The sequence below is a fragment of the Gopherus evgoodei genome, chromosome 15, assembly GCF_007399415.2.
Source record: "Gopherus evgoodei ecotype Sinaloan lineage chromosome 15, rGopEvg1_v1.p, whole genome shotgun sequence".
Taxonomy (NCBI): Eukaryota; Metazoa; Chordata; order Testudines; family Testudinidae; genus Gopherus; species Gopherus evgoodei.
Window position 1 is genome coordinate 11,412,360 of NC_044336.1, and position 21,871 is coordinate 11,434,230.

A 21,871-nucleotide genomic window follows, 5' to 3' on the forward strand; every position below is an offset into this window, starting at 1 on the left:
TAAATAGAACTTTTAGCCTGGAAGTGATCATGGCCTATTTCATGTGCAGCCTCGTTTCTGTCCCTGGCACCTCTAAAAAGCAAGTGTCCAAGTGTCAGGACCTAGAATTTTCATTTGGTTTGTGGCGATTCCTTCACTCGAGATCTGGCCGCGTCTACATGGGAAGTTTCTTCTGTATAAACAAGGTATGAACTTAACCCTATATAGTTATACTAGTCTGACCCACTGTGTGGGCACTTTTGTTTGGATATGAGTCACTTGTTTTGGTTTCACTTTCATCACTTGGGAAGGGGTTTCAACTAAACCAAAAAAAAAAAAAAAAAAAAAAAGGGCACTCTTCTACTGGAATAATTGTCCCAGCGTGGAATGTTAGACAGGTATAACTATACCTGTGAAACTGACCAAACTTTCCCATGTAGACAAGACCTTAGAATCTCCTCCTCCATTGGCTTTAAAGAGAAAAGTCCTTGTCAGTGTGAATGGCCCTGCACATACATTAGCAAAGAGCAGAGATAGTTGCATACGTGCAGTCTGCAAAGACCCCAGGGGCCTTGGATTGTCTGATTGGGTTGTCTGCCTGGACTCTTTATCTGTTGCAGCCTTCTGTTAGCTCCATCAGCTCCCTCTGCCCCTATCTGCCTTGGGATGATCAGGTAAAATAAAAGGCCTTTTCTAGAAAAGACTCTAGGTCTGGTGACCTGGCAAATCCCGCTCTTCGGCAGAAGAAGAAAAGGAGGCTCTGAGCCCTCCGCTTGTGTGCAAGGAGCATTGGAGTTTTAGAAGGGGTGACCGCTTGCAGGCCGTTGAACCCTTAGCACTGCGGCTGTGCCACTGACCCTGTCGTGCACCCAGCCGCAGGAGTCTGTGAATGCAGCTCTTGAGGTGGAGCAAATGACCCATTCCACCGCCCCCTCCCCCCTCCCTGGGAAAGCATGGAAAGCGCCCTCCTCCTGTGTGTGGCCATGGTGTGTGCGGGGGAGGGCACTGACATGTTAGCCTCATCCCTCTGCCTGTGCCTCTCTAATGGCGTGTTCTGGTTTCTCTCACCCGGCTGCTCCCAGGGTAACAGTGTTTGCATGGAAGTCCAACTCTCTGCTTCCTTCCTCTTGCTCTTTCTCTCTCCCTGCCCCCGCTCTCTCTCCAAAGAACATGTGTTTCCAATATAAGAAAATGGCCCTGCAGTTTGAGAGGCTTCATTACCATGCTGCACGCAACAGGCTCCTTCCCCTGCAATAGCCTTTGGCTGCGTGTAGCCTGATACCCCAGCTGGGGGTTAGAACCCGCTTGCTTGGCTGCCGTCTCAGGTTGCTTCTCGTAGGGCCACGGTTTCCTGCCCAGGTGTCAAAGAGGACATCTGGCTCCTGACTTTCGCCTCCCGACAGAGGATGCATATATGCGTGGGAACAGCAGGACATACTGAGGCCATAGACTACAGCTCAGGGGGAGGGAGGACCTTTAATGGGAATATGGAGTGGATGGGTGTGACAAAGTGGGACTGTTCTTAATGTTTCCTCTGAATTCTGTAGGGGTGCCTCAGTTTCCCCTATGCATTTCTTAAGTCTCTAGGAGGTGTGACTGTTGCAGAGCAAGGGTCCAGTGTGCATAAATGGCCGACACTCTCTCTCCTGGCAACTAATGGCCTGGGCCCTTCCTCCCTGCAAGGTGATAGCTAAAGGTGTTGGAGAACAAAGGAATCAGGTGACCTCCTGGCCCAGGAAAGGAACAAAGCAGAGGCATTTGGGGCTGTCTGGGGTCGAAGAGTGAAGTGCAGACGTGAGTGTCTGGCTCACTGCCCCCCCAAAATGGACCCGGCTGGTCCTGTTCTCTGTACCTACAAACTCTGTTTTAGACCGTGTTCCTGTCATCTAATAAACCTCTGTTTTACATGTCTGACTGCGAAGTGGGGGTGCAGGACCCCCTGGCTTCCCCAGGACCCTGCCTTGGCGGACTCACTGTGGGAAGCGCATGGAGGGGCAGAGGATGTTAAATGCTCCAAGGTCAGACGAGGAAGGTGGAAGCCGTGTGAGCTTCTTGCCCTGAAGACAATCTGCTCACTGAGAGGAGACTTCACCAGAGTCCTGACTGGCTTTGTAGGGAGCAGTTCCAGAGCATCGCCCGGGGACTCCGTGACAATGGGAAATACTAGCTCTCTCTGAGTTGTAACATGCAGTATTTGAGTTCCTGATGCCACACTCTGGCTAGTTTCATGTCTTAATTTCTTATTGCCATTGGCACCTTCCTCCTGTCCTTCATAATCTCCCCTGCTCTCCTATAGAGTTGCCCCATGCTCAGAGGTTATGGGCTAACACGGGGTGGACTCTCTTCCCACTGTTGAGTAGAGTATTGTTTGAAATGACCATAAGCCTTTTCAGAGAGTGGTGAGCAGGGAAGCAGCTTCCTGTAGTTTTACGTAAGCAAGGCACGTCCCTTCGTGTTGGCTTTGTGCGTCTCTAACACAGCTGTGAGCTGCAGATGCTAGTATAACCCACACATCTTCTGGGTGTGGTGTTTTGTCCCATCTAGTGGCACCGAGACCACAGAGAGAGATTAATGAGTCTACTCTGCAGCTTTAGCTAAAAGCCATGTGGCTTTTAGCTCATACAGTAGAGACTCATGCGTTTAGCTCCAGATTCGATCCAGCCTGCCACCATTACACTAGCACTGTCTGGAATATGCCACAAGTGGAGGGAACTGAGACAAGAACCCTGGTGCTTTCACTCTCCAGCCACAGGCCTCTGTCACTTGAGCTACCTTAGGAGGTAATGACAGGTATTCTGTGGGTCCCCACTGGGGGCAACATCACACAAATCGCAATGGGGCGGATCACTTGATGATCACCTGTTCTGTTCATTCCCTCTGAAGCACCTGGCATTGGTCACTGTGGGAAGACAGGATTCTGGGCTAGATGGACCATTGGTCTGACCCACTATGGCCATTCTTATGATGCTCACCAGAGGTGTCCCCAGAAGTGATAACTCTCTGTGTGGTGGTTAAGCCTGTCAGGATGCTCCTGCCGGAAAAACCTGCTTTAATTTGGATCCCAGTTTTTCTTGGCAGCCAGCTCCCTCTCCATGGTCTCACGGACACATCTTATTACTGTTAATCATTTGCACCAACTACAGAAAACATGCTAGAGGGATTAATCTCGATGTTGTTCTCAGGCTCCCTGCGCTGTTTGGATTTCCTTTTCAGGGGTGTTCTGCCCCTTCATTGACAGTGGGAAGTGATGCAGTGGCCCTGCTGCTTTCCAGACCTGATGATTCAAGGACAGAGCATTACTCTTATTCTCCCTTCCCGAACTGCACAGCAAGGATTCCTAGCACCCTCTTGGCAGCATGTGGCTGCTTTTGCAGCCGGCAGTGTGCAGAGGGTTAGTTTAACCTGCAGTGTCCTGTGAAGATGGGGACTGGCTTAGAGTTAATTCTGCTTTCTGTGCCAGTTGCATTTGGATTAATACCTGCTCCTCTGGAGCTGTTTTTTTGTTGTTGTCGTCATAAACATTTAACATACGTTCAGAACCCATCAAGACTGGTGAATCCCTGAGTGACTTTTACGAGACTGTTGAAGATAGCGCTCCAGTCTGTGAGCCAGAGATGTCCTATCCCATTATAGCCCTGGCCTGATAGACTGCTCGGTTCCATTTCAGACTCCACTGTAGACATTGAGTAAAAGGTTTGTCTATTCCTCCCGTAGAGTGGAATCGAAGGGTGAATCAGCTGATGACTTTTCCATCTCCTAAGGACACATCCTCAGCTCTGTCTCCCATCAGTCAGGGCAGACTAAACTAATCTAGTGTGTGTCCTGCCCTCCTTGTAAGGCCCCAGTAAAATGATGTTTACAAAGACTAAGTAACATGCTGGCAGGGGCTTTTGGCCGTGGAAGTAAAGCCCCAAATACTCACCACTCAATAAATTCCACAGCAGGCTCTGCGTGATGTCTGGAAAGCAGGGCTTGACTCTGAAAAGTGGCTGTGAAATACAGCACTTTCTCACTCACCGGCTGTGCGGCCTGTGTGTGTAGGAGCCGCTGCTTCTGACTGTAACAATACCATCCAGTTTCCTCTCCTGTTAGTCTCCCTGCTATGGGAGAGGGAGCTAGATTCAGTTTTGGCTTGTGCCTCAGCAGGTTCCTGTTGTGCACTTAGGTATGTCTACATGGAGCTTGCTTCCTGCATGGGTAGACAGACGCACACTAGCTCTGCTAATGACTTCCCCAAGTGTGTCCCCAGGAGGTGGGGTGGGATTGTGCTCAGGTGGCTAGCCCAAGCCCTGCCCATGCCGCAGCAGCCATTGCGCTATTTGTAGCATGCTAGCTCGAGCAGAGCTAGCATGCGTCTGTCCGCCTGTGCCGGGAAGCACCCTCCCAGCTTCTGTGCAGAGGTACCCTTACTGGCAGTGGTGGTGGAGCCCTGTGTGACTCCACACGGGTGTTTTGCTTAATGTACCAGTCAGAAGATCTTATTTCTTGCTATTAGTTAGATCTGGGATGCCACTGACAGGGTATTCTGTGTCTGGTCCTCCCAGCAGCTTTTATTCCTTAACGGCATTGTAAGGGAACAAGCAAGAGCTGAGTCTGCCCTGAAAAGTTCCTTCTAATTTTTTACATCCATGTGCGGAATGAATTTTATGTGCACCAATATGGAGGCGATATGTGGCGAGGTGGGGCCCAGGCGTTCAAAGTGGGGAGGGAGCTCAGGGCTGGGGGTGAGGGCTCGGGCTGGGGATGCAGGTTCTGGGGGTGGGGCCGGGGATGAGAGGTTTGGGGTGTGGGAGGGGCTAGGGAAGAGAGTTGGGATGCTGGGGAGGGGTGAGGGCTCCGATTGGGGGGTGTAGGCTCTAGGGCGAGGCTGGGGATGAGGGTTTTGGGATGCAGGCTGCCACAGGTCTGAGGCGGGGAGAGAGGACTACCCCCACCCTCTTTCGCTGCGGCAGCTCCAGCTCCCCTGTCACAGCTCTGCATGCTCCAACTTGCTCCCCACCCACCCCCTACCTCTGTCCTCTCCAGGCCCCTGTGGCTGTGCATCTGCATGGCCCTTGATAGCCTGCTGCGTGGCCATGCAGCTTAGAGGGAACTTGCCTGCCCGATCCCACCTATGCTAGTGAGCCCAGCTGTAGATAATCTGAAGGGGCCATACGCAACCCCAGCAGTAATACCCCATTCCCTCCCGCAGCCCCAAATTCTGTGGGGCTGAGTAATGGTCACATAACAAAAAGGTAGGGAAAGCTTTTATAGCCATCCAGTGTGTATATTTCAGCTGCATGGAACAATCCCCTGCCACAGTTCCACTCAGCTGTGGCTTGTCCTCTTTCTATAAAGATCCTTTGCCTGTGAGGCAAAGGCAGTTTCTCTTCTTCATGTTCAGTCACAGATCTGGGCTTCCAGAGATCTTACTGGGAAAGAATTAAAATATAATCAGTTGCCTCTTGTGAATTGCACCCAAAGTCTGCTTATGACTCTGGAATGCAGCACTGCTCACAGGAGATCCGGCATGTTTTTGTACTGTGCTCATCCATCTTTTCTTGCACGCTTTATTCAGCAATGAAAAAGTTAATGTGAGCACCAAAATATTCTTCCTTAGGTTCCAGGATCAGCCCCCCTATAGGGACAAATAGGAGTTCCCATGCCAGGAGTGGATGTGCCCTGTAGACTGAAGCAAACAGCACCAGCTATTCCACACACGCTTTTCACCACCATAAGAGCTAATTATTAGTCACTGGAGGATTCCCCTGACCCCTGCACTGTACCCTGAGCCAAAAACTCCTGGCTGTGCTGCTTTGCTCCTTGCAGTAGGACGCTGGGAATGGACTACCTGAGGTTAGAGTAAGCCATCTCTCCCCACCGCTGCTACAATGGCCATATCTATAGTGCACATAATAGCTATGAAAGGGTTAATTTGTGCGTAAGCCAGTTCCCAGTGCTGGTGATTTCTCAGGTGCATTCAGCCAATGAATTTGTTCTGCTTTAATGTTTGTAACTTAGTCTAACGCTAGAGCTTTCCTGCCTAGACTTCCAGTTAAAGGGCCTCCTTTGGGGAAAGTCCTGTGGAACTTAATAGAAAATCGTATTTTTGTATAGGGTTGTGTGTGTGTGTGGGGGGGAGGTGGGGTTAAACTGTCCAATAGAATTTAATAGCAAATTGTATAGGATGGTCCAAAAAACATAGAGAAACATGATTTGCTCCCTGTGAAACTCAGTTACTTCTCTAGAGTCTATTTGTTTAATCCCTGTGGCTTTCATTTCATAGGAGAGTAATAGCATTTTCAAAGCACTTTATAAAGGCAGCCAATCAAGCTTCCTAACACTCTGTGTGGGAGGAAGAGAGGGAAGTGGTCCCCACATTAAAGGTGAGAGGACTGAGACAGAGGTTACACTGTGTCTAAGACCACACACCTTTAAATTGTGTCTGTGGCAGAGCTGGGGTTTGGCTTCAAGAGACCTGGATCGTGTCTCTTATTACTGGACCCTGCTGCCGCTCGGCTCAGAGCTGGCCCAGTGTGCTCTGCTGCTACCGGGGAGCTGTGTCAAAGTGTAAACCCCAGCAGCCAGCCTGACTGTCCCATGCCCTCTCCTGGTATCTAGCACTGAAGCAGGAATGCTGCTCGCTGCGGTGGTATAGAGAGAACTGCTGTTTGGGAAAGTCCGCTGACCTCGGTTCTCTAGCAGTCGGAGGAAAGAGCTCAGCAGGATGCCAGGAAGCTCTGCCTTGGGGACTCTGGGAAAGCACAGGGCCCCACAGTGCACAGAGCTTACTCTGTTTGGTCTCTTCTGACAGTGTCTTGCTATGGTGGGGTGTAGGGTGCGGGATTATGGCGTCATGAATGGCCTAGGCCTACTGGGGTCAGATAGGGGACCTGGCTGATAACAGAGAAGAGTTTGCATCTCCGAGTCCTGCTGCTGCCCCTACAGTCACAAGCCTCCTCACTGATGAACAGGTTCACACCCCAGCTCGTGAGAGAGCAGAAGCCGCAGCCAGCAGATTCACTTAATGGGGTTTTAGAATGGTCTTTATGGGCCAAACCCTCTGCTCAGTAGAGCTACAGAGAATTAGGCCGCTAGATGCCTTTCCTCCCAACAAGTGTTACAATCGGCATGGTGTCAGGTATCAGAGAGGTAGCCGTGTTAGTCTGGATCTGTAAGAGCAGCAAAGAGTCCTGTGGCACCTTACGTCTGTTAGTCTATAAGGTGCCACAGGACTCTTTGCTGCTCTTACAGTCAGCATGAGAAATCTTACACCCACCACGGAAATGCAGCCACTTCTGGAGGGAGTCTTCTGCAGCAATGTTGCATCTATGTAGGGCAGGAAGTGGAGACGAATGCCCTAATGAATTGAAACTTCAGGGCATGGGGATTGAATTGCACGCACTGGAATTTGTCTGCTATGGTGGGGTAAAAATCTTCTTATAGACTCAGGGCCTTCTTTTCAAGGACCACACTGGGTGAATGCTGGGAGCAGTGCAGCCTGCCTCATGAGCTCGTGTTTCTGCTCCTCCAGCCTCCCCTCTGGTCTTTCACATCATCTCACCATTCTTGGTGCAAGAGCCACCTTCCCAGCAACTCTTGCCGCCTGGAACGGCTTTTCAGTATCTCTCCACATCCCAAGTCTGCCTGTACCTCTCTCTGGAGATATGTTGGTGTTGCAACTTTGTTGTTCGTCAAGTTAGAGCATCGACGGAAAACCAGTCATCGGAAGGATGCTACAGATTGAAAGGTGCCTGGAATTCTTAATGCTGTAAGATCCTTAAGATCAGAAAGGATTGGGACCTCTGTTTTAGGGCTTGTACGAAAGGCAGCAGTGCCCCCTACTGCTGTGCAGGAGCATTGCCACGGTGCTGAGCTAGAGGGAAAGGCACCAGCGACTGAGTCAGAGTGGGCTGGTGGTATGGGATGCTCGTAATCTTGCAGCTGTGTGTGCTCAGTCAAGAGCACCTCCTCTGCCTCCTCACCCCTATATTAAGTGTGCACAATCTCGTATATTGTACATAGGAGACTGGCTTTGGCTGTTAAGAATACTGCAGCACCCAGAGGAGATGCATTGCTGTTGCCCAGTCACCAAACCCCACTGGGATGGGCTAAGCATGGCATGCAGATGCCAGCAGATCCAAAGGTATGCAGCTGGCTGATGTCGGATCTGGGTGCAGATGCGGTTGTGTGGCTAGATGTGGCTTTGCACACTGCTGTTAGAGTAACAAAGGCCCCTAAAGTTCTCGGTGGACCAAGGCAGGCTTGGTAACTGGGCTCCGACATTGAGATCAAAGTTAAATCCAACGCACTTCTGTTTGTGACTCAATCTGCATTGGCCACGTGTACATCGTCGTCTTCCATCTAAAACAAAAGCCGATGAAAGAGGCAGGAACATACTGTCAGCGGGGGTGGGGGAGATTTTTAAAGGGGAAAAGCTGTTTGAAAAATTGCAAGGAGAACGGGAGGGAAAGAAAGTCCTTGGAGAGAGAAATATAAGAGTGATGCATGCGAGGGGGGTTGGCAAATATATTATGTAGAGTTCCAAACAGCACTCACCAACAGGAGTCTGCTCAGTTGTGTACTTGGAGGTTTTCTTTCCAAAGCCAAACTAAGCTCTTGCTTTTCTGGAGCTCAGGGCAATCTGTGACTGCAGCGTTTGTATTAGGACCTAGTTCTCCCTAATGCTAATAATGTGATCTCTAGGCTTTTGGGTGTATTTGCCCCACTACCGCTGCTCTCTGTGCAGTAGCGAGACCACAGCCTCTCTTGTGTTGAATCTCTCCACGTCCTCCATGCTTTGTGACCACAGCTGCACTGTGGCCAGCTGAATGTAGAAGAGGAATTCTAGGCTTGCGCTGGCCACAAGGCATCTGAATGAGACAGTGCTGGCAACTCAAAGCTAGCCCCTGTCTTACAGAATTGGTATTGCTACAAAGCTTTGTAGCAATCCCAGTTGTGAAAGGCGATGGTTAGCTAGCCTGGCTCCCAAGCAGGAAGTGGACTTGCCTATCTGGGAGGTGAAACGCTGTGAGTTGCCAACATTCTCTCCTTCCTTGAGTACAGAGGTGTCAGTCTCCCGGCTTACAGAACAGCACTGGGGTTTGGGAGAGCTGGGGTGTAGACTCAGTTCTGCCGCTAAGTTGCTGTATGGCCTTGGGCAAGACATGTTGGCCGCTCTGTGCCTCGGTTTCCCCATCTGTGAGCTAGGATGGTGAGACCAGGATTGATTAATGTGAAGTTGCATTAATTTAGTGTTAGCCCTTCGGCTCCAGTGCTGGCCTGGCTGTGCCCTTTCCTCACACTCCCTGCTTCCACTGCTACCCTGACGTGCTCTGATCAGTTTCAGGCAGGCAGATTCTTTGGGATTTCCCTCACCCAAGGGGCTTCAGTGCTCGTAAAGTGTCCCTGTTTCCCAGCACCATACATGGCAGTGCGCTCGCTTCTTTCCAGTAGCTTGTTGTTCTTACCACTCTGCTTCCCAAGCTGTCTGGGGTCCCCTCAGCCCCAGGGGAATGGTTTGCTCTCCCTGGCACCGTGTCTGGCTGCCTAATGAGGCAGTCGGAGCGGGCAGGGGGATCGTGCCTCACTCAGGCCAACACAAATAGCTGCAAATCCAAATACTTAAATTGTGTGTGTGCTTCGCGAGGGGCAGGAGCATTCAGGATCCCAGCAGCATCCGGGCCAAAAGAAACAGCCCCAGCCTTGTGTTCCAGCATTTTGCCTGGGTGGATGGAATTAGCTCCGTTACGCTGTTGGCCAGCTGTTAACAAGACCGGAGGCCACGCTTGGTTTTAGACAGGCTTCTAGCTGGGGTCCTAAGAAGGACAGTCATTTGGGTTGTGAATTCTTCTTAGCTTTGGGGCATCTGTTTTTCCCTTTACGCTTCATCTCCTCTGTAACCCTGCTGAGGAAGTAGAGTAATCTGTTTCACTGCTACTGCTCAGTGTGGGGATTAACCAAGTCCTGCTTTTTAGCTGCACTGACAGGTCTGTCGTTTTGGGTGAAATTCACCCCTGTGCAGAGGAGTCAGTACAAAGCGTGTGGTCCATAGGCCAGTTACTCTGTGAGGGGGGCGGGAAGGGTCATGATTCCGCTTTATTCTGATCAGGTGCCAGGATGGGCAAAGTTTTATACAATGGCTCACTCTTAAACTGTCCAATTCCGTTGCACAAGGAAGGCAGGATGGCTTAGGGGACAGAGCCCAGCCAGGAATGCCTGAGTGCTAATCCCAGCTCTGCGAAGGACTTGTGTAGCCATGGCAAGTTCCTTAAAATCGTCTGTGGCTGGGAATCCCCATGAAGATAAAAATCCTCTCCTCCTCCCAGAGTGTTGAGGGTTAATAAATGATTGCAGGGCACTTGGAAAATGGAACCTGGCATGTTTCAGTATTTGTGTCTGCAAAGCATGTGTCTGTCTCTATCCCCTCTCTTGCTTTTAAGAAAATGTTGGTTGGAGGGGGATGTTCTCCAGCATTACAAAGTTACTTCTCCTCCACCCACCTTTTCCTAGGCTGTAAATACCTTTTCTGTTCTGGGGATTTTCCCCCTGCAACAGCCCCTACGTTGCTATTGCTGACGTCTGATTCCATTTCTTTTCTGCTGTGCTTTTAGCCTCCGACCGCTAGACATCGAATTCATGAGACGCCTGAGCAAAGTGGTGAACATCGTGCCAGTCATCGCCAAAGCCGACACGTTAACGCTGGAGGAGAGAGACTACTTCAAAAAACGGGTAAGGGGATGGCAGCCACTCCCCAGCCAGCACATCTTCTCCTTCCCTTCCCCACTGCCCCCTGCAGGGCTGCAAAACTGAAGGGCTGGCCTGGAGCCCAGAGCATTCCTTGGGCTTGCAGCTCTGAGTGATCCCATGTGGCAGAAGGAAGGGCCTTCACCTCCAAACAGTTCCTTGTGTTTCTCTTGGATCTCTGTCAGCTCACAGTGGATTTCAAGCTCTTGGTCTCCCTCTGCATGGCTGTTTTATTTTACCCCCACACCCCCCATCTGCTTTTATGGTTTTTAGGAGGTCGGTCCTGCTGTATGTCAAGCCTCTAAACCCTTTTTGGGGAGCCCATATTGCTGCACAGCATCCTGCAATGATACAGAATCCAGGCTAAAATGTATGCGTGCTGAGCTCAGCTCTGAGATTGACGGGGGAAGTAAACGATGCAATTCCCTTGATTGCATCAGTTGGAAGTTGGTGAGGAGGGAGAGCTGTCTCAGTCTACAGCCAAGCGTGCTGTTTCCTTGTGGTGCTGCTGCTTTGCGTTTGCTTTCAAAGGGCTATAAATCCAGTAATGTGACCGATGATGTTGCTGCGTGATGGTCTCAGCATGCGCTGCAGAAATAAGCAAGCCACCAGTCGCCTCTTGGGTTGCTGCTTCTTGAGTCTGAATTTCCATTCTGAGCATAAATAGCCTGGGTTTTGCCAACCGAATAGCTCAGCCAGTGTTCCATAAATATCCTCGTGGAATGCAGCAAGTCTGACGCAGGAAGGAAATGGGCAAGGGCTGGAGTCAGGTAGATGGGAGGGAAAGGGGTCTCAGGGTTGTCCCACTGACTTCGGGATGTCCTGGTCCTCTAATCCAATATTAACCCCTAAGAGCCCAGCGGGGAGGGGGGCTTTGTATGTGGTAGCAAATAGCTTGAGGTGAAAGGGTTCATTGTAAATCCAGGCTCAAGGCAGTGAAGGAAAATAGGAAGCACAGCTAAATCCACGTGCTCAGATGTCTCCATAAGCATCTGACTTGGAGCAACAAAAGCAAAGAATTTCCCAGTTTGATTCCACCCCATTCTTACCTTGGGCAATATAGCAAGGCTAGGTGGAGAGGGTTTGCTAACATTCTGCGTGAGGAGGGACTCTCGGGGTGTCGGGGGGAGAGTACAGATTGTAGGATCCAGGTCACCGGGGGATGCTGTGGTTTGTGGAGGGAGGCTACAGAGCTCTGAAGCCTGCTTGGCTGGAGTCTTACTCAAAGGATCACTGTGGAACGGGAGGAGCTGCCGTGCTCACTGAACGTCATCCGCCTGCTGGGGTTCAGAGCTGGCTTGAGCATCTCCCTGCCCCATCCATGGGAGGGAGGGCCATGAATTGAAACCACCGATCTGACCTGGGGGGATGAATCCAGGTTTCACAGCTGGGTCCATCTCTACAGTGGGCCAAGCAAAGTTTTGGAAATGGAGTCAAATCTTGTGGCCCAGCCTAGGCTGCACTTTATCAGGCAGCCCGTGCTCTCAGGGACAAGTGAAGAGCAGTTGCAGTCAGGGGGAGGGTCATAACAGTGACGGACTAGCCTGCTGTTGTCTGGTATTTCCCACTGACTTTTCCACATGCCGTTTGCTCAGTTCAGAAGGTACAAGGCATGTGCACGCGTATGTGTTGCTCCCTCTCCGTCTGCCTAGCTGCTGGAGCTATAGTCAGTCCGGAATCTGAAAATCTAGCTTGGCTTTCTGTGCCTCAGCTATCATCCTTGGCAATAAAAGCCTGTGCTTTCGGAATTGAGCTGACAATGTTGTTGACACACCAGGCACAGTAGAATCCAGCTGGCTCTCCCCGTGCCGTATTGGCTTTGCAGTTAATGGACTAAACTTGGCTTTGTCAAGAAACAGATGGAACTTGAAGACTCAGCAAATTTTGCCCTCCTCTGTTTCAGTCCTGTACCACCCTGTTCACTCTAATTGGGTGGCAGGGGTTTCTCTGAGCTCCACTGGGTCCTGGTAGCAGGAAGGCAGGCTAAGGAGTTCCTTCTTTTTATTGAGTTACATTTTTTATCATAACCAGACTCTTAAAATCCTTCCCAAAGGGAGATGAAAAACGTAACTCTGTTGGTCTGTGCACTGTGTGAGACTGGACACCTTGCACTCCTTCTGCAATGAGCTCCGACGGAACCAATCAACAGCTCTGGATCCTCAGCTGATGTAAATCAGGAGACAGTGGAGCTGTGCTGTTTTACACCAGCTGAGGATCTGGCCCCCAGTACGGTTAGGGGTGTATAGATGTGTGTCTCTAGATCTACACACACGTGCACAGCTGTAATATGCAATGGCCTCATCTGCATTCGGTGGCTATAGAGTATTGGAAGATGATTTAGCTGGAACTGCCTTTAAACTGTTTTCTGGCCCATTGTAGTGGTGGATGGAGCATTAACCATCAGCGGCTGTGTTGTCCCCGTTCAGATCTCAGTAGGTTCAGATTCTGTTCTTGCTTGGGTGGGAATAATTCCTATGGGCTGGGTGGCATTATTCCAGATTTACGCTAGTGCTCTGTTAACTTACACCAAAGTGGAGTCCAAAGACCTGCACAGTCGTTCTTCCCATATTAAAGCCAACCCTGCTCCTGAAACCGCAGTGTGTCTCTGCTGGTATTACATGACTCCCCTACCCCCAAGAACAGAGCGTGCTCTTGGGTGGGGAAGTTTGTCTGGCTTGGGGGAGGGGGTTCACCTGCCCTGAAGTGCAGGGCTGATCTAGAGCCAGAGCCAGCCATTCAGACTTGGATTCAAACGTGAGTTTTTGTCAAGGCAAACAACACAGATGTGTTCTGATGCTGATGGCACTTGAATCTCCCTCCAGGAACCTAGTATCAGTGTGCGTCTAGTGCATGCACCACAGCGAGACGTTACCAGCACTGGAGAGTGTGGGCCAGCACACTGCATGTGCGTCTTCTCCTCCCCCTCCCCCCCCATCCCCACCTCCCGGTGTCAGGGTTGCTAATCCCGTGCACATTAGAGGATTCAGGATCTTGAAAATCCCTGTCACTGATGCCTGGTTGGATTCAGGAGCTGAAAATCTGCCCTTTTCCCTGGGTGAATGGTGCAGTACCAGTATTTGGTTTAAACTTGACACTGATCTGACATAACAGACCATCCCCCTGTCGGGGTAGGATGCTTTGCCCTTTTGGCCTGGTGTGGAGGAGGGAATGATCTCACTGTTGAATGACCCAGTGCTATCGTCTGCTTAAGGCCTCACTGTTGCCCACCTCCAAGTCTCGTAAGCACGTGCCTGGGAGATGCATGGTTGCGCTGACTTGCTGCAGATGGTGCAGGCTGTCACTACCCTTTGTCTTTTTAATCTGAAGGCGGAGCCCAGCTTGCAATGCTTCATCTTGATCTGGGTGGCCTTCTACTCTGCTTAGAGATGGACGCTATCTTCGGGTGGTGGGATGATGGAGAGCAGGGCCGGCTCCAGGCCACAGCGCGCCAAGCGCATGCTTGGGGCGGCATGCCGCAGGGGACGCTCTGCAGGTTGCCGAGAGGGCAGCAGGCGGTTCCGGTGGACCTCCCGCAGGCGTCCCTGCGGAGAGTCCGCTGGTCCCGCGGCTCCGGTTGACCTCCAGCAGGCGTGTGTGCGGACGCTCCACCAGAGCCGCAGGACCAGCGGACCCTCCGCAGGGACGCCTGCGGGAAGTCCACCGGAGCCGCGGGACTGGCGAGCGGCAGAGCGCCCCTCGCGGCGTGCCGCCGTGCTTGGGGCGGCGAAATGGCTAGAGCTGGCCCTGATGGAGAGAGGGGATCTTCTAGAACTTCATTGGCTGCACTTCAGACTGGGTGGATATTTAGCACTGAAACACGCATCCTTCACTGAGTAGTAAGGAGGGGAGGGGAAGCAAGGTTGTCCGGCTAGTTCCAAGCTGGGAAGGGCTTTGAGTTACTTTAGGGCCATTCAGTAGAGCATAGGGCAGCCATGCTATGTTGCTGGGGAGGCTGCAAGGCAGCAGCCATGGTCATGGCGTCTAACGTCATGTCCTTTTCGTGTCAATCTGCTTCAGATCACGGCCGACCTGCTCTCCAATGACATTGACGTGTATCCCCAGAAGGAATTTGATGAAGACTCTGAGGACCGGCTGGTGAATGAGAAATTCAGAGTGAGTGGACGGTGCTTTCGTCTTGTAGCACTGTGGCCCAGAGCTCTTTGGGCTGGGCCCTACGGCTCCAAAGGCTTGTGAAGATTTTGTGGGGGTTCAGCAAAGTGCCTGTATTTCCTTTCCAAGGCTGGTGCACTTTACTCCTGTTTGTGCACAGAGACTGGAGACAATATAGAAAGAGAGGGTGGGAGATTTGCTCCCACGGGCATGAGAATTGCCTGATTTCAGCCATAACCTGGGATGCTGAGCCCCGTCCTACTGGCAGCGGGCTGGCTGGGTGTTTGCTCCACTTCTCTCCCACAGGGATAGGAAAGTAGGTGGAGTGTCCCTGGCACCACTGGTCTGGGCCTTGAGGAATATTGGCTGTTGCTGCTCTCCAAGGAGCAAGCGAAGGCCTCCTGCAGCTGGTGTTTGGGGCCTGGGGCTGAGGCTGTGACTTGTTTCCAGACAGCTCATTGAGACCTGGCCTGGCTGTTAGAGTCCGGCTCCCTGAATGTGACACGCTGGACCATGGTATTTGCCCAACAGGGGTCGTGGCGGCAAAGCCAGGCTGGGAAGCTAGGCTAGGAAGTGGAGGGTTCTGAATGAGAATGTTTCCCAACCCTTGGCACCCACTGGTACTTTCTGACTCTGAGGTGCGACGGCTGGCAGTGGGGCAGCAAATCAGCCATTAGCGATGGGCTAGTGTCATCTTTCTGCCACTCTTTCAAGCCCTCTTGTCCTTTGAGGTGTCGCTGCAGCTTCCTCCTAGGTCAGGGATGGGCAAACTACAGCCTGCAGGCTGGATCCGGCCCCTCGGGGCTTTGGGTCTAGCCCGCTGGATTGCGCCCCCTCCCCGCCCCCATGGCGCCATGGGCCCTGCGCCGCTTTTAGCAGCAGCCGGCCCAATGTCCCTGCAGCCCCCAGGCCCTTAGCTCCAGGCACTGTCCCCTGCAGCTCCCATTTGGCCAGGAACAGGGAACCACGGCCAATGGGAGCTTCGGGGGAGGTACCTGGAGGCACGGCAAGGGCAGCACACGGGGAGCCCTCCACCTCCCCACTCCCTCCCTGGGCCTCAGCACTTCCTGGAGTGGCGTGGGGCTGGGGACAGGGCAGGCATGCAGGGAGCCTGCCCTGACCCCGGTGTGCACCGCTGCCACCTGGGAGCCCAAACCCCTTCTGCACCCGGCCTACCAACTCCCTGCCCTAAGCCCCCTCATACACTACACACCCCTCCTGCACCCCAACTCCGTGTCCTGAGCCCCATCGTACACCCTGCATCCCTGTGCACCCCAACCCCCTGCAGCAATCTGCATCCCTTCCCTGAGTCCCCTCCTGCATTCTGCATCCCTCCTGTACCCCAATCTCCATCCCTGAGTCCCCTCATACACTCTGCACCCCTCCTCTGCCTCAATCCCTTGCCCTGACCCCTTCCTGCCCCGCACTCCTCCCGCACCCCAACCCCTTGCCCCGGCCCTACATACAATGTCCCCACCCAGATGTGGCCCTCAGCCCCAAAAGTTTGCCCACCCCTGTCCTAGGTTAAGATTCTCCCTCAACAGCCTTTAACAAGTGGGCAGAGGAACCCCTCTGTGCTGTGCGCTGTTGCCAAGCCATGTACAGGCGATGCCCTTTTCCTGTTGCGCTCTGGGTGGAGGCATCCTGTTCTCTGAAGAGAATTTCTCTCTGGCGGCACTGTTGTTTGGAGGCTTTAAATAGTAAGAGCTAGCAGAGAGGGGCACGATTGGAAGGGTAGAGTTCCATTGGCAGATTTTTATTGGTCTCTATGATTGGAGCAGTGGGGGGCACCGCAACAAGTGGTGCTAACAGCATTCGCAGAGCTGTGTGTGAGGCCCTGCCCAGTGCTTGCTGAGGTGATCCATCCCCTCGCTTTGGTTTTCGAAAGCCCCCAACCCCCATTTTTAGTCCTGGCTGCCTGCTGAGTTTCACAGAGCTACCACCAGTCTCCCAAAGGGAAGCCCAGGAAGCCGGGCCTTTCTTGGGAGAGCAGCTGCTGTCGGGTTGGCCCCACATATGGCGGCGACGATGTTTCTAGCCTCCGTTGCTGTGCCCCCATTAATGTGCATTGGAAACAGACAAGTCAAACCTATGGAGATGTTCCTGTGAAACTTGTCAGTAAAAAATCCCCTCTGTAGAGTTCTCTGGAGGATGGACCCACAGCCCAGAGACCAGAGCTCTTAAATGCATACCGGAACGGCTTTGCCTGCCGGGCTGGCTGTGGATTATCCTACCCAAGGCCACTCTGCCCAGTTTGGTTTACCTGCTGGCTTCTAGGATGACACCATTAACCTGTGCGCTGTGCTCTGTCCCTCCAGGAAATGATTCCATTTGCAGTGGTGGGCAGTGACCAGGAATACCAGGTTAATGGGAGAAGAATTCTTGGAAGGAAAACAAAGTGGGGCACCATTGAAGGTAGGGGCAGTCGTTGTTTGTCTCCCCCCTACACACACACCCATGTCTGTCTTCTGCAGTGTTTGAACGGGAAGTCAAAGGGTGATCGTTGGAAGCATGTGTAATATGTGGATATAGCTCGCATCACTGCCCTCTACAGAATAGAGCAGGTTCCAGTTGTGGTGTTTTGATGGGAGTGGATCTTGAAAGCCTTGTGACTGACACTGCAGAGCCCGGACCAAGGATCTCAGAGGTGGGGTCTCATGGCTGGTGGGCAGCTCTCCATCCACAGAGAAGCAGATACAGGTGAGGGTCCCTCCAGAAAAGTGCTGGGCCCCCACAGAGGAGATTACATGGCTGCTATTGAAGGAGAAGCACTGGTGTTTGATAAATGGTCGTACAGGAAGCAGTATGGCCCAGTGGTTAAGGCATCAGGTTGGAGTCCAGGAAACCTGGGTTCTGTTTCTAGCTCTGCCACTGAGCTGCTGTGACCTTGAGCAAGTCACTAGCACTCGCGAAACCTGTCTCCCCTCTTCCCACTCTCTCTGTATTCTCTGTTTAGGCTGTTTGCTCTTTGGGGCAGGCACTGTCTTAGTGTGTACATATGTAGCACAATGGAGCCTGATCTCAGCTGAGGCCAGTGAAGGTGCTACTATAATACAGATTAAGAGCTCCCCCTCCTATGCTTCCCCACATGACTGAAATATTTCAGGCCATGTCTACATCTAAAATTTTGCAGTGCTGGTTGTTATAGCTGTATTAGTACAGCTGTATAGGGCCAGCGCTGCAGAGTGGCCACACTTACAGCAACCAGCGCTGCAAGTGGTGTTAGATGTGGCCACACTGCAGCGCTGTTGGGCGGCTTCAAGGGGGGTTCAGGGAACGCGAGAGCAAACCGGGGAAGGAGACCAGCTTCGCCGCGGTTTGCTCTCGCGTTCCCCGAACCACCCTGCAAACCGTAGGGAAGGAGACCTGCTTGTTCGGGGAACGCGATAGCAAACCGGGAAAGGAGACCAGCTTCGCCGCGGTTTGCTCTCGCGTTCCCCGAACCACCCTGCAAACCGTAGGGAAGGAGACCTGCTTGTTCGGGGAACGAGAGAGCAAACCGGGAAAGGAGACCAGCTTCGCCGCGGTTTGCTCTCGCGTTCCCCGAACCACCCTGCAAACGGTAGGGAAGGAGACCTGCTTGTTCGGGGAACGCGATAGCAAACCGGGGAAGGAGACCAGCTTCGCCACGGTTTGCTCTCGCGTTCCCGGAACCACCCAGCAAACCTCAGGGAAGGAGACCTGCTTGTTCGGGGTTCGGGGAACGCGAGAGCAAGCTGGGGAAGGAGACCAGCTTGATTACCAGAGGCTTCCTCAGGTATGCTGGGATACCTGCTTATTCCACGGAGGTCAAGAAAAGCGCTGGTAAGTGTCTATACTTGATTACCAGCGCTGGATCACCAGCGCTGGATCCTCTACACCCGAGACAAAACGGGAGTACGGCCAGCGCTGCAAACAGGGAGTTGCAGCGCTGGTGGTGCCCTGCAGATGTGTACACCTCCTAAGTTGCAGCGCTGTAACTCCCTCACCAGCGCTGCAACTTTCTGATGTAGACAAGCCCTCAGACTCTGTAGCCTGTTCCATGCTCCCCTCACCCCTCTTGCCCTTCCCTCCGTCATTAACACAGTGCATCCCTGCACCTTCCAGAGCAGCATTCCCACCGCTGCCCTGCAGTGTCATGGGAGTTGAAGGCCCAAGGAAGAAGAGGGCTCCTGAAGAATCCCTGGGATTGAGGATGAGAGCAGGGTCATTTCTGAGCCCTTTCATCGTTATCCTGACTGCTGGTTAGGAGGGGAGGATCCTCCACTGCTCTCATTGTTTTCTTTTCTGTTGTCTCCCTTCTCTCCTGTCTTCAGCCCTGATGCCAGCATCTTTCTCTTGTTCAACAATTGCCCCAGAGGAGGGACCTTGCTGCAGGAGTGCCATGTTAGTGTGGAGATTCTCTTAACAGGCTCTAGAAATCTCTTTCCCTAGCCTGCAGCCATTGTTGGTGCAGTTGAGCCTAGAAATCTGTAGTCCAAGGTGACCTGAAACTGCCGCATTCTGATGGAGGAAGACGGGAAGGAAGCATGTGAGGGGATGGGGATTCCACATGCATTTTCCATCAGAATCATCTGGTCTGCCCTGGAGACTAGAGAACTAGGGAGGAGAGGATGATATTCCAAGAGCGCTATTGTAGGGGGTTGGGCTGTCCCTTGTTTAACTACAAGGGCCAACATACACTGGAGAGAGCAAGCCTTTGTTACATGTTCACCCCCTTTATCCCTGCAAGGTCCTAGCGCTCCCCATACCCATCTCAGCTGCCTCCCAATGATTATCCAGAGAAGACTGGACACTCCTGCTATTGCTGAGGAGGGAAGTGTGCCTGTTAGGAGGTGGCACTCCTGTTCAACAGCTTTTATCTGTCCAAAGGAGCAAGAATGGGCACAGTCTCAAATGAGCTCTTTTTTGTCAGTTACCTTCAGTGGAGTCAGCTGCACTAGCAATAGCCACTGTGCTCGGTTGGGACTAGTGCATGACTTTCTCTGCCCCACGGAATAGTCTCCACCCACCTACCCCCACTCCCTAATCTGCAGAGGCTGGGAATGAAGGATACTGAGTGGTGACATCTTTTGCCTCTCTGAAAACGCTAGGATCAAGTTGGATGAGGGCAGGGCCCTTCTTCCCAGCCCCTTTCTTCTTCCCATCCCACTGGTGCCTGCAGGGGGGGCACAGCCTTTTTTTCCGTCTTGCTGCTTCATGAAAGGGCCCACAAATGGCCATATCCAGCTCCTCAGGCCCTCCCTGCCTTGCATCTGGAAGGGACCCTCCATGCACCAAGCCAGTCTCCTCAGTTTCTTCAGGACCCTGAAACCAAATGCTGGCTGCCTGCGGGCGGGGGTGTGTCTGTGCAGACGGCCAGCTTCTCAGCACCCGCTGGGGTGTTTGAATAGTCCTGTGCAGGACTCTTGCAGGATCTATTTGTCTCTCTTCCCCATCACGTGCTGAACCTTCCTCCTTTTTTTTTCCCCTCCCTTCTTTCCTTCCACAGTCAGTTTCACGCCAGCATTTCACTGGGGAAGCATCCCTCTAACAGTGCGACACATGCTCTGCTCTGCTCTCGGTAGCTAGGATTCCAGAGGCACAGTCCATGTGATTTCACTGCTCCCTCCCTCTCTTTCCTCTCCCCCGCACCTTCCATTTCAGAGCTTTTTCTGATTTTACGATCCTTTTTATAGAAATCCTATTTCGAGTAAGTGCTTAACAAAGATACCAGAGAAACCAATTTTATTTTAAACCCTCGGATGCCCTCTTGTGGCCTGTTCTTGGTAACTCTCAAAGCTTGGTAGTGATGGTCCTGGGTGGGTTTGTGAGAAATGCTGGTCATCCTTCAGGTCGGGGGTATCTGCCTTCAGTATAGGGAGACTCAGAGACCCAACATTTGCCATTGGTTATGTTGCAGAAATGGTGTTGCTAATCTGCTTGCTATTTGAGCATCGTGTTCATCCATGTAGAAAACAAAGGGGAAGACGCTTTCCTTGGCCCAAGGATCTGTCCCTCTGAATTAGACCAACAGCACCGTTCAAAGACACAGTGTACTGAGAACAGGACATAGGATGATCACACAGCACTGTGATCTCTTTTTGATGGCTTTTCTCTCCACGCAGCTTTTAATCCAAACAGTCCCAACAGTAGATCATGTCGTTCCATAGCATAAATCAAGATTGGGGGGAGGGGCAGACTAAGGCCCAGAGATCTGCTCCAAGTCCCACAGGAAGCTGTTGTAAAGCCAAGAATTGAATCCAGGGCTACTGAGTCACAGTCCAGTGCCTTAACCACAAAACCATTCTCACCTTTGCCTTTCTGGTTACCCCAGGCCACCCTGGGAGACACGTATGTTGAAACAGGTTTGTTGTTTGCGAGGAGACAGTTGGTGCCCCTTGCCTTCGTGACATAGTGAAGTGGTAGTGGGCTTACACCGAAGGGTGTACACTCCAGCAGCGACTGAGCGTGAGCAGAGGAAACAGACATGAAAGCTCTTGCCAGCTGTTCTTTAGGCAGGTAACAGCTAATGAGCCTCTGTGTAAATATCCTGGCTAACGATGCCAAAGAGGCTTTTTCCTCATGACAGGCAAACATTGATTTTAAGCCCGTGGAATCACTCAGCTCAGTGACCCTTCTGCTGGGCTGAAGCCCCTGCTCCAGGCTGTTTGCACTCCCACCGTGCATGGGTGCTAATTCTGAAACAAAAGGCAGAGTCCTGCTTGTCCTGAAATTGCTGCCTTGCTCAGGAAACGTGGCTGTGTTCTGGGCTGCGGCCTAACGGTTTGCCTCCTCTTCTCCTTTCCAGTTGAGAACACGACACACTGTGAGTTTGCTTACCTGCGGGATCTCCTGATCAGGTCGGTATAACTGCTCTTGGGTGAGAAAGAGACTCCATTGTTGTGTTGGCCTCACTTCTGCCAGCAGGTGGCATCAAAGGGAAGGGCAGAGCTTAGCAGTTGCTTGGTGCATGAGCTGCTTTATTCTCACTGCCCTTCTTGCAGATCACAGTAGCAACAGCTGCTGTGCCGTAGCCTCTTGAATGAGGACGTGAACTAGGGGAGTTCCCGTGTGCACTGGCCAGCAGGAGAAGTTA

The 21,871-nt window shown here is 52.2% G+C and overlaps 1 protein-coding gene across 6 annotated transcripts in view; it reads left to right on the forward strand.

Moving 5' to 3' along the window:
- SEPTIN9 (septin 9) overlaps positions 1 to 21,871 on the forward strand; it is a 267,635-nt gene that overhangs the window by 243,309 nt on the left and 2,455 nt on the right. For all 6 annotated transcript variants that reach the window (XM_030534403.1, XM_030534402.1, XM_030534405.1 and 3 more), the window contains 4 exons: positions 10,572 to 10,689; positions 14,722 to 14,817; positions 17,133 to 17,229; positions 21,584 to 21,635. In XM_030534403.1, the coding sequence (XP_030390263.1) occupies positions 10,572 to 10,689; positions 14,722 to 14,817; positions 17,133 to 17,229; positions 21,584 to 21,635 (363 nt within the window). The remainder of the gene's footprint in view (positions 1 to 10,571; positions 10,690 to 14,721; positions 14,818 to 17,132; positions 17,230 to 21,583; positions 21,636 to 21,871) is intronic.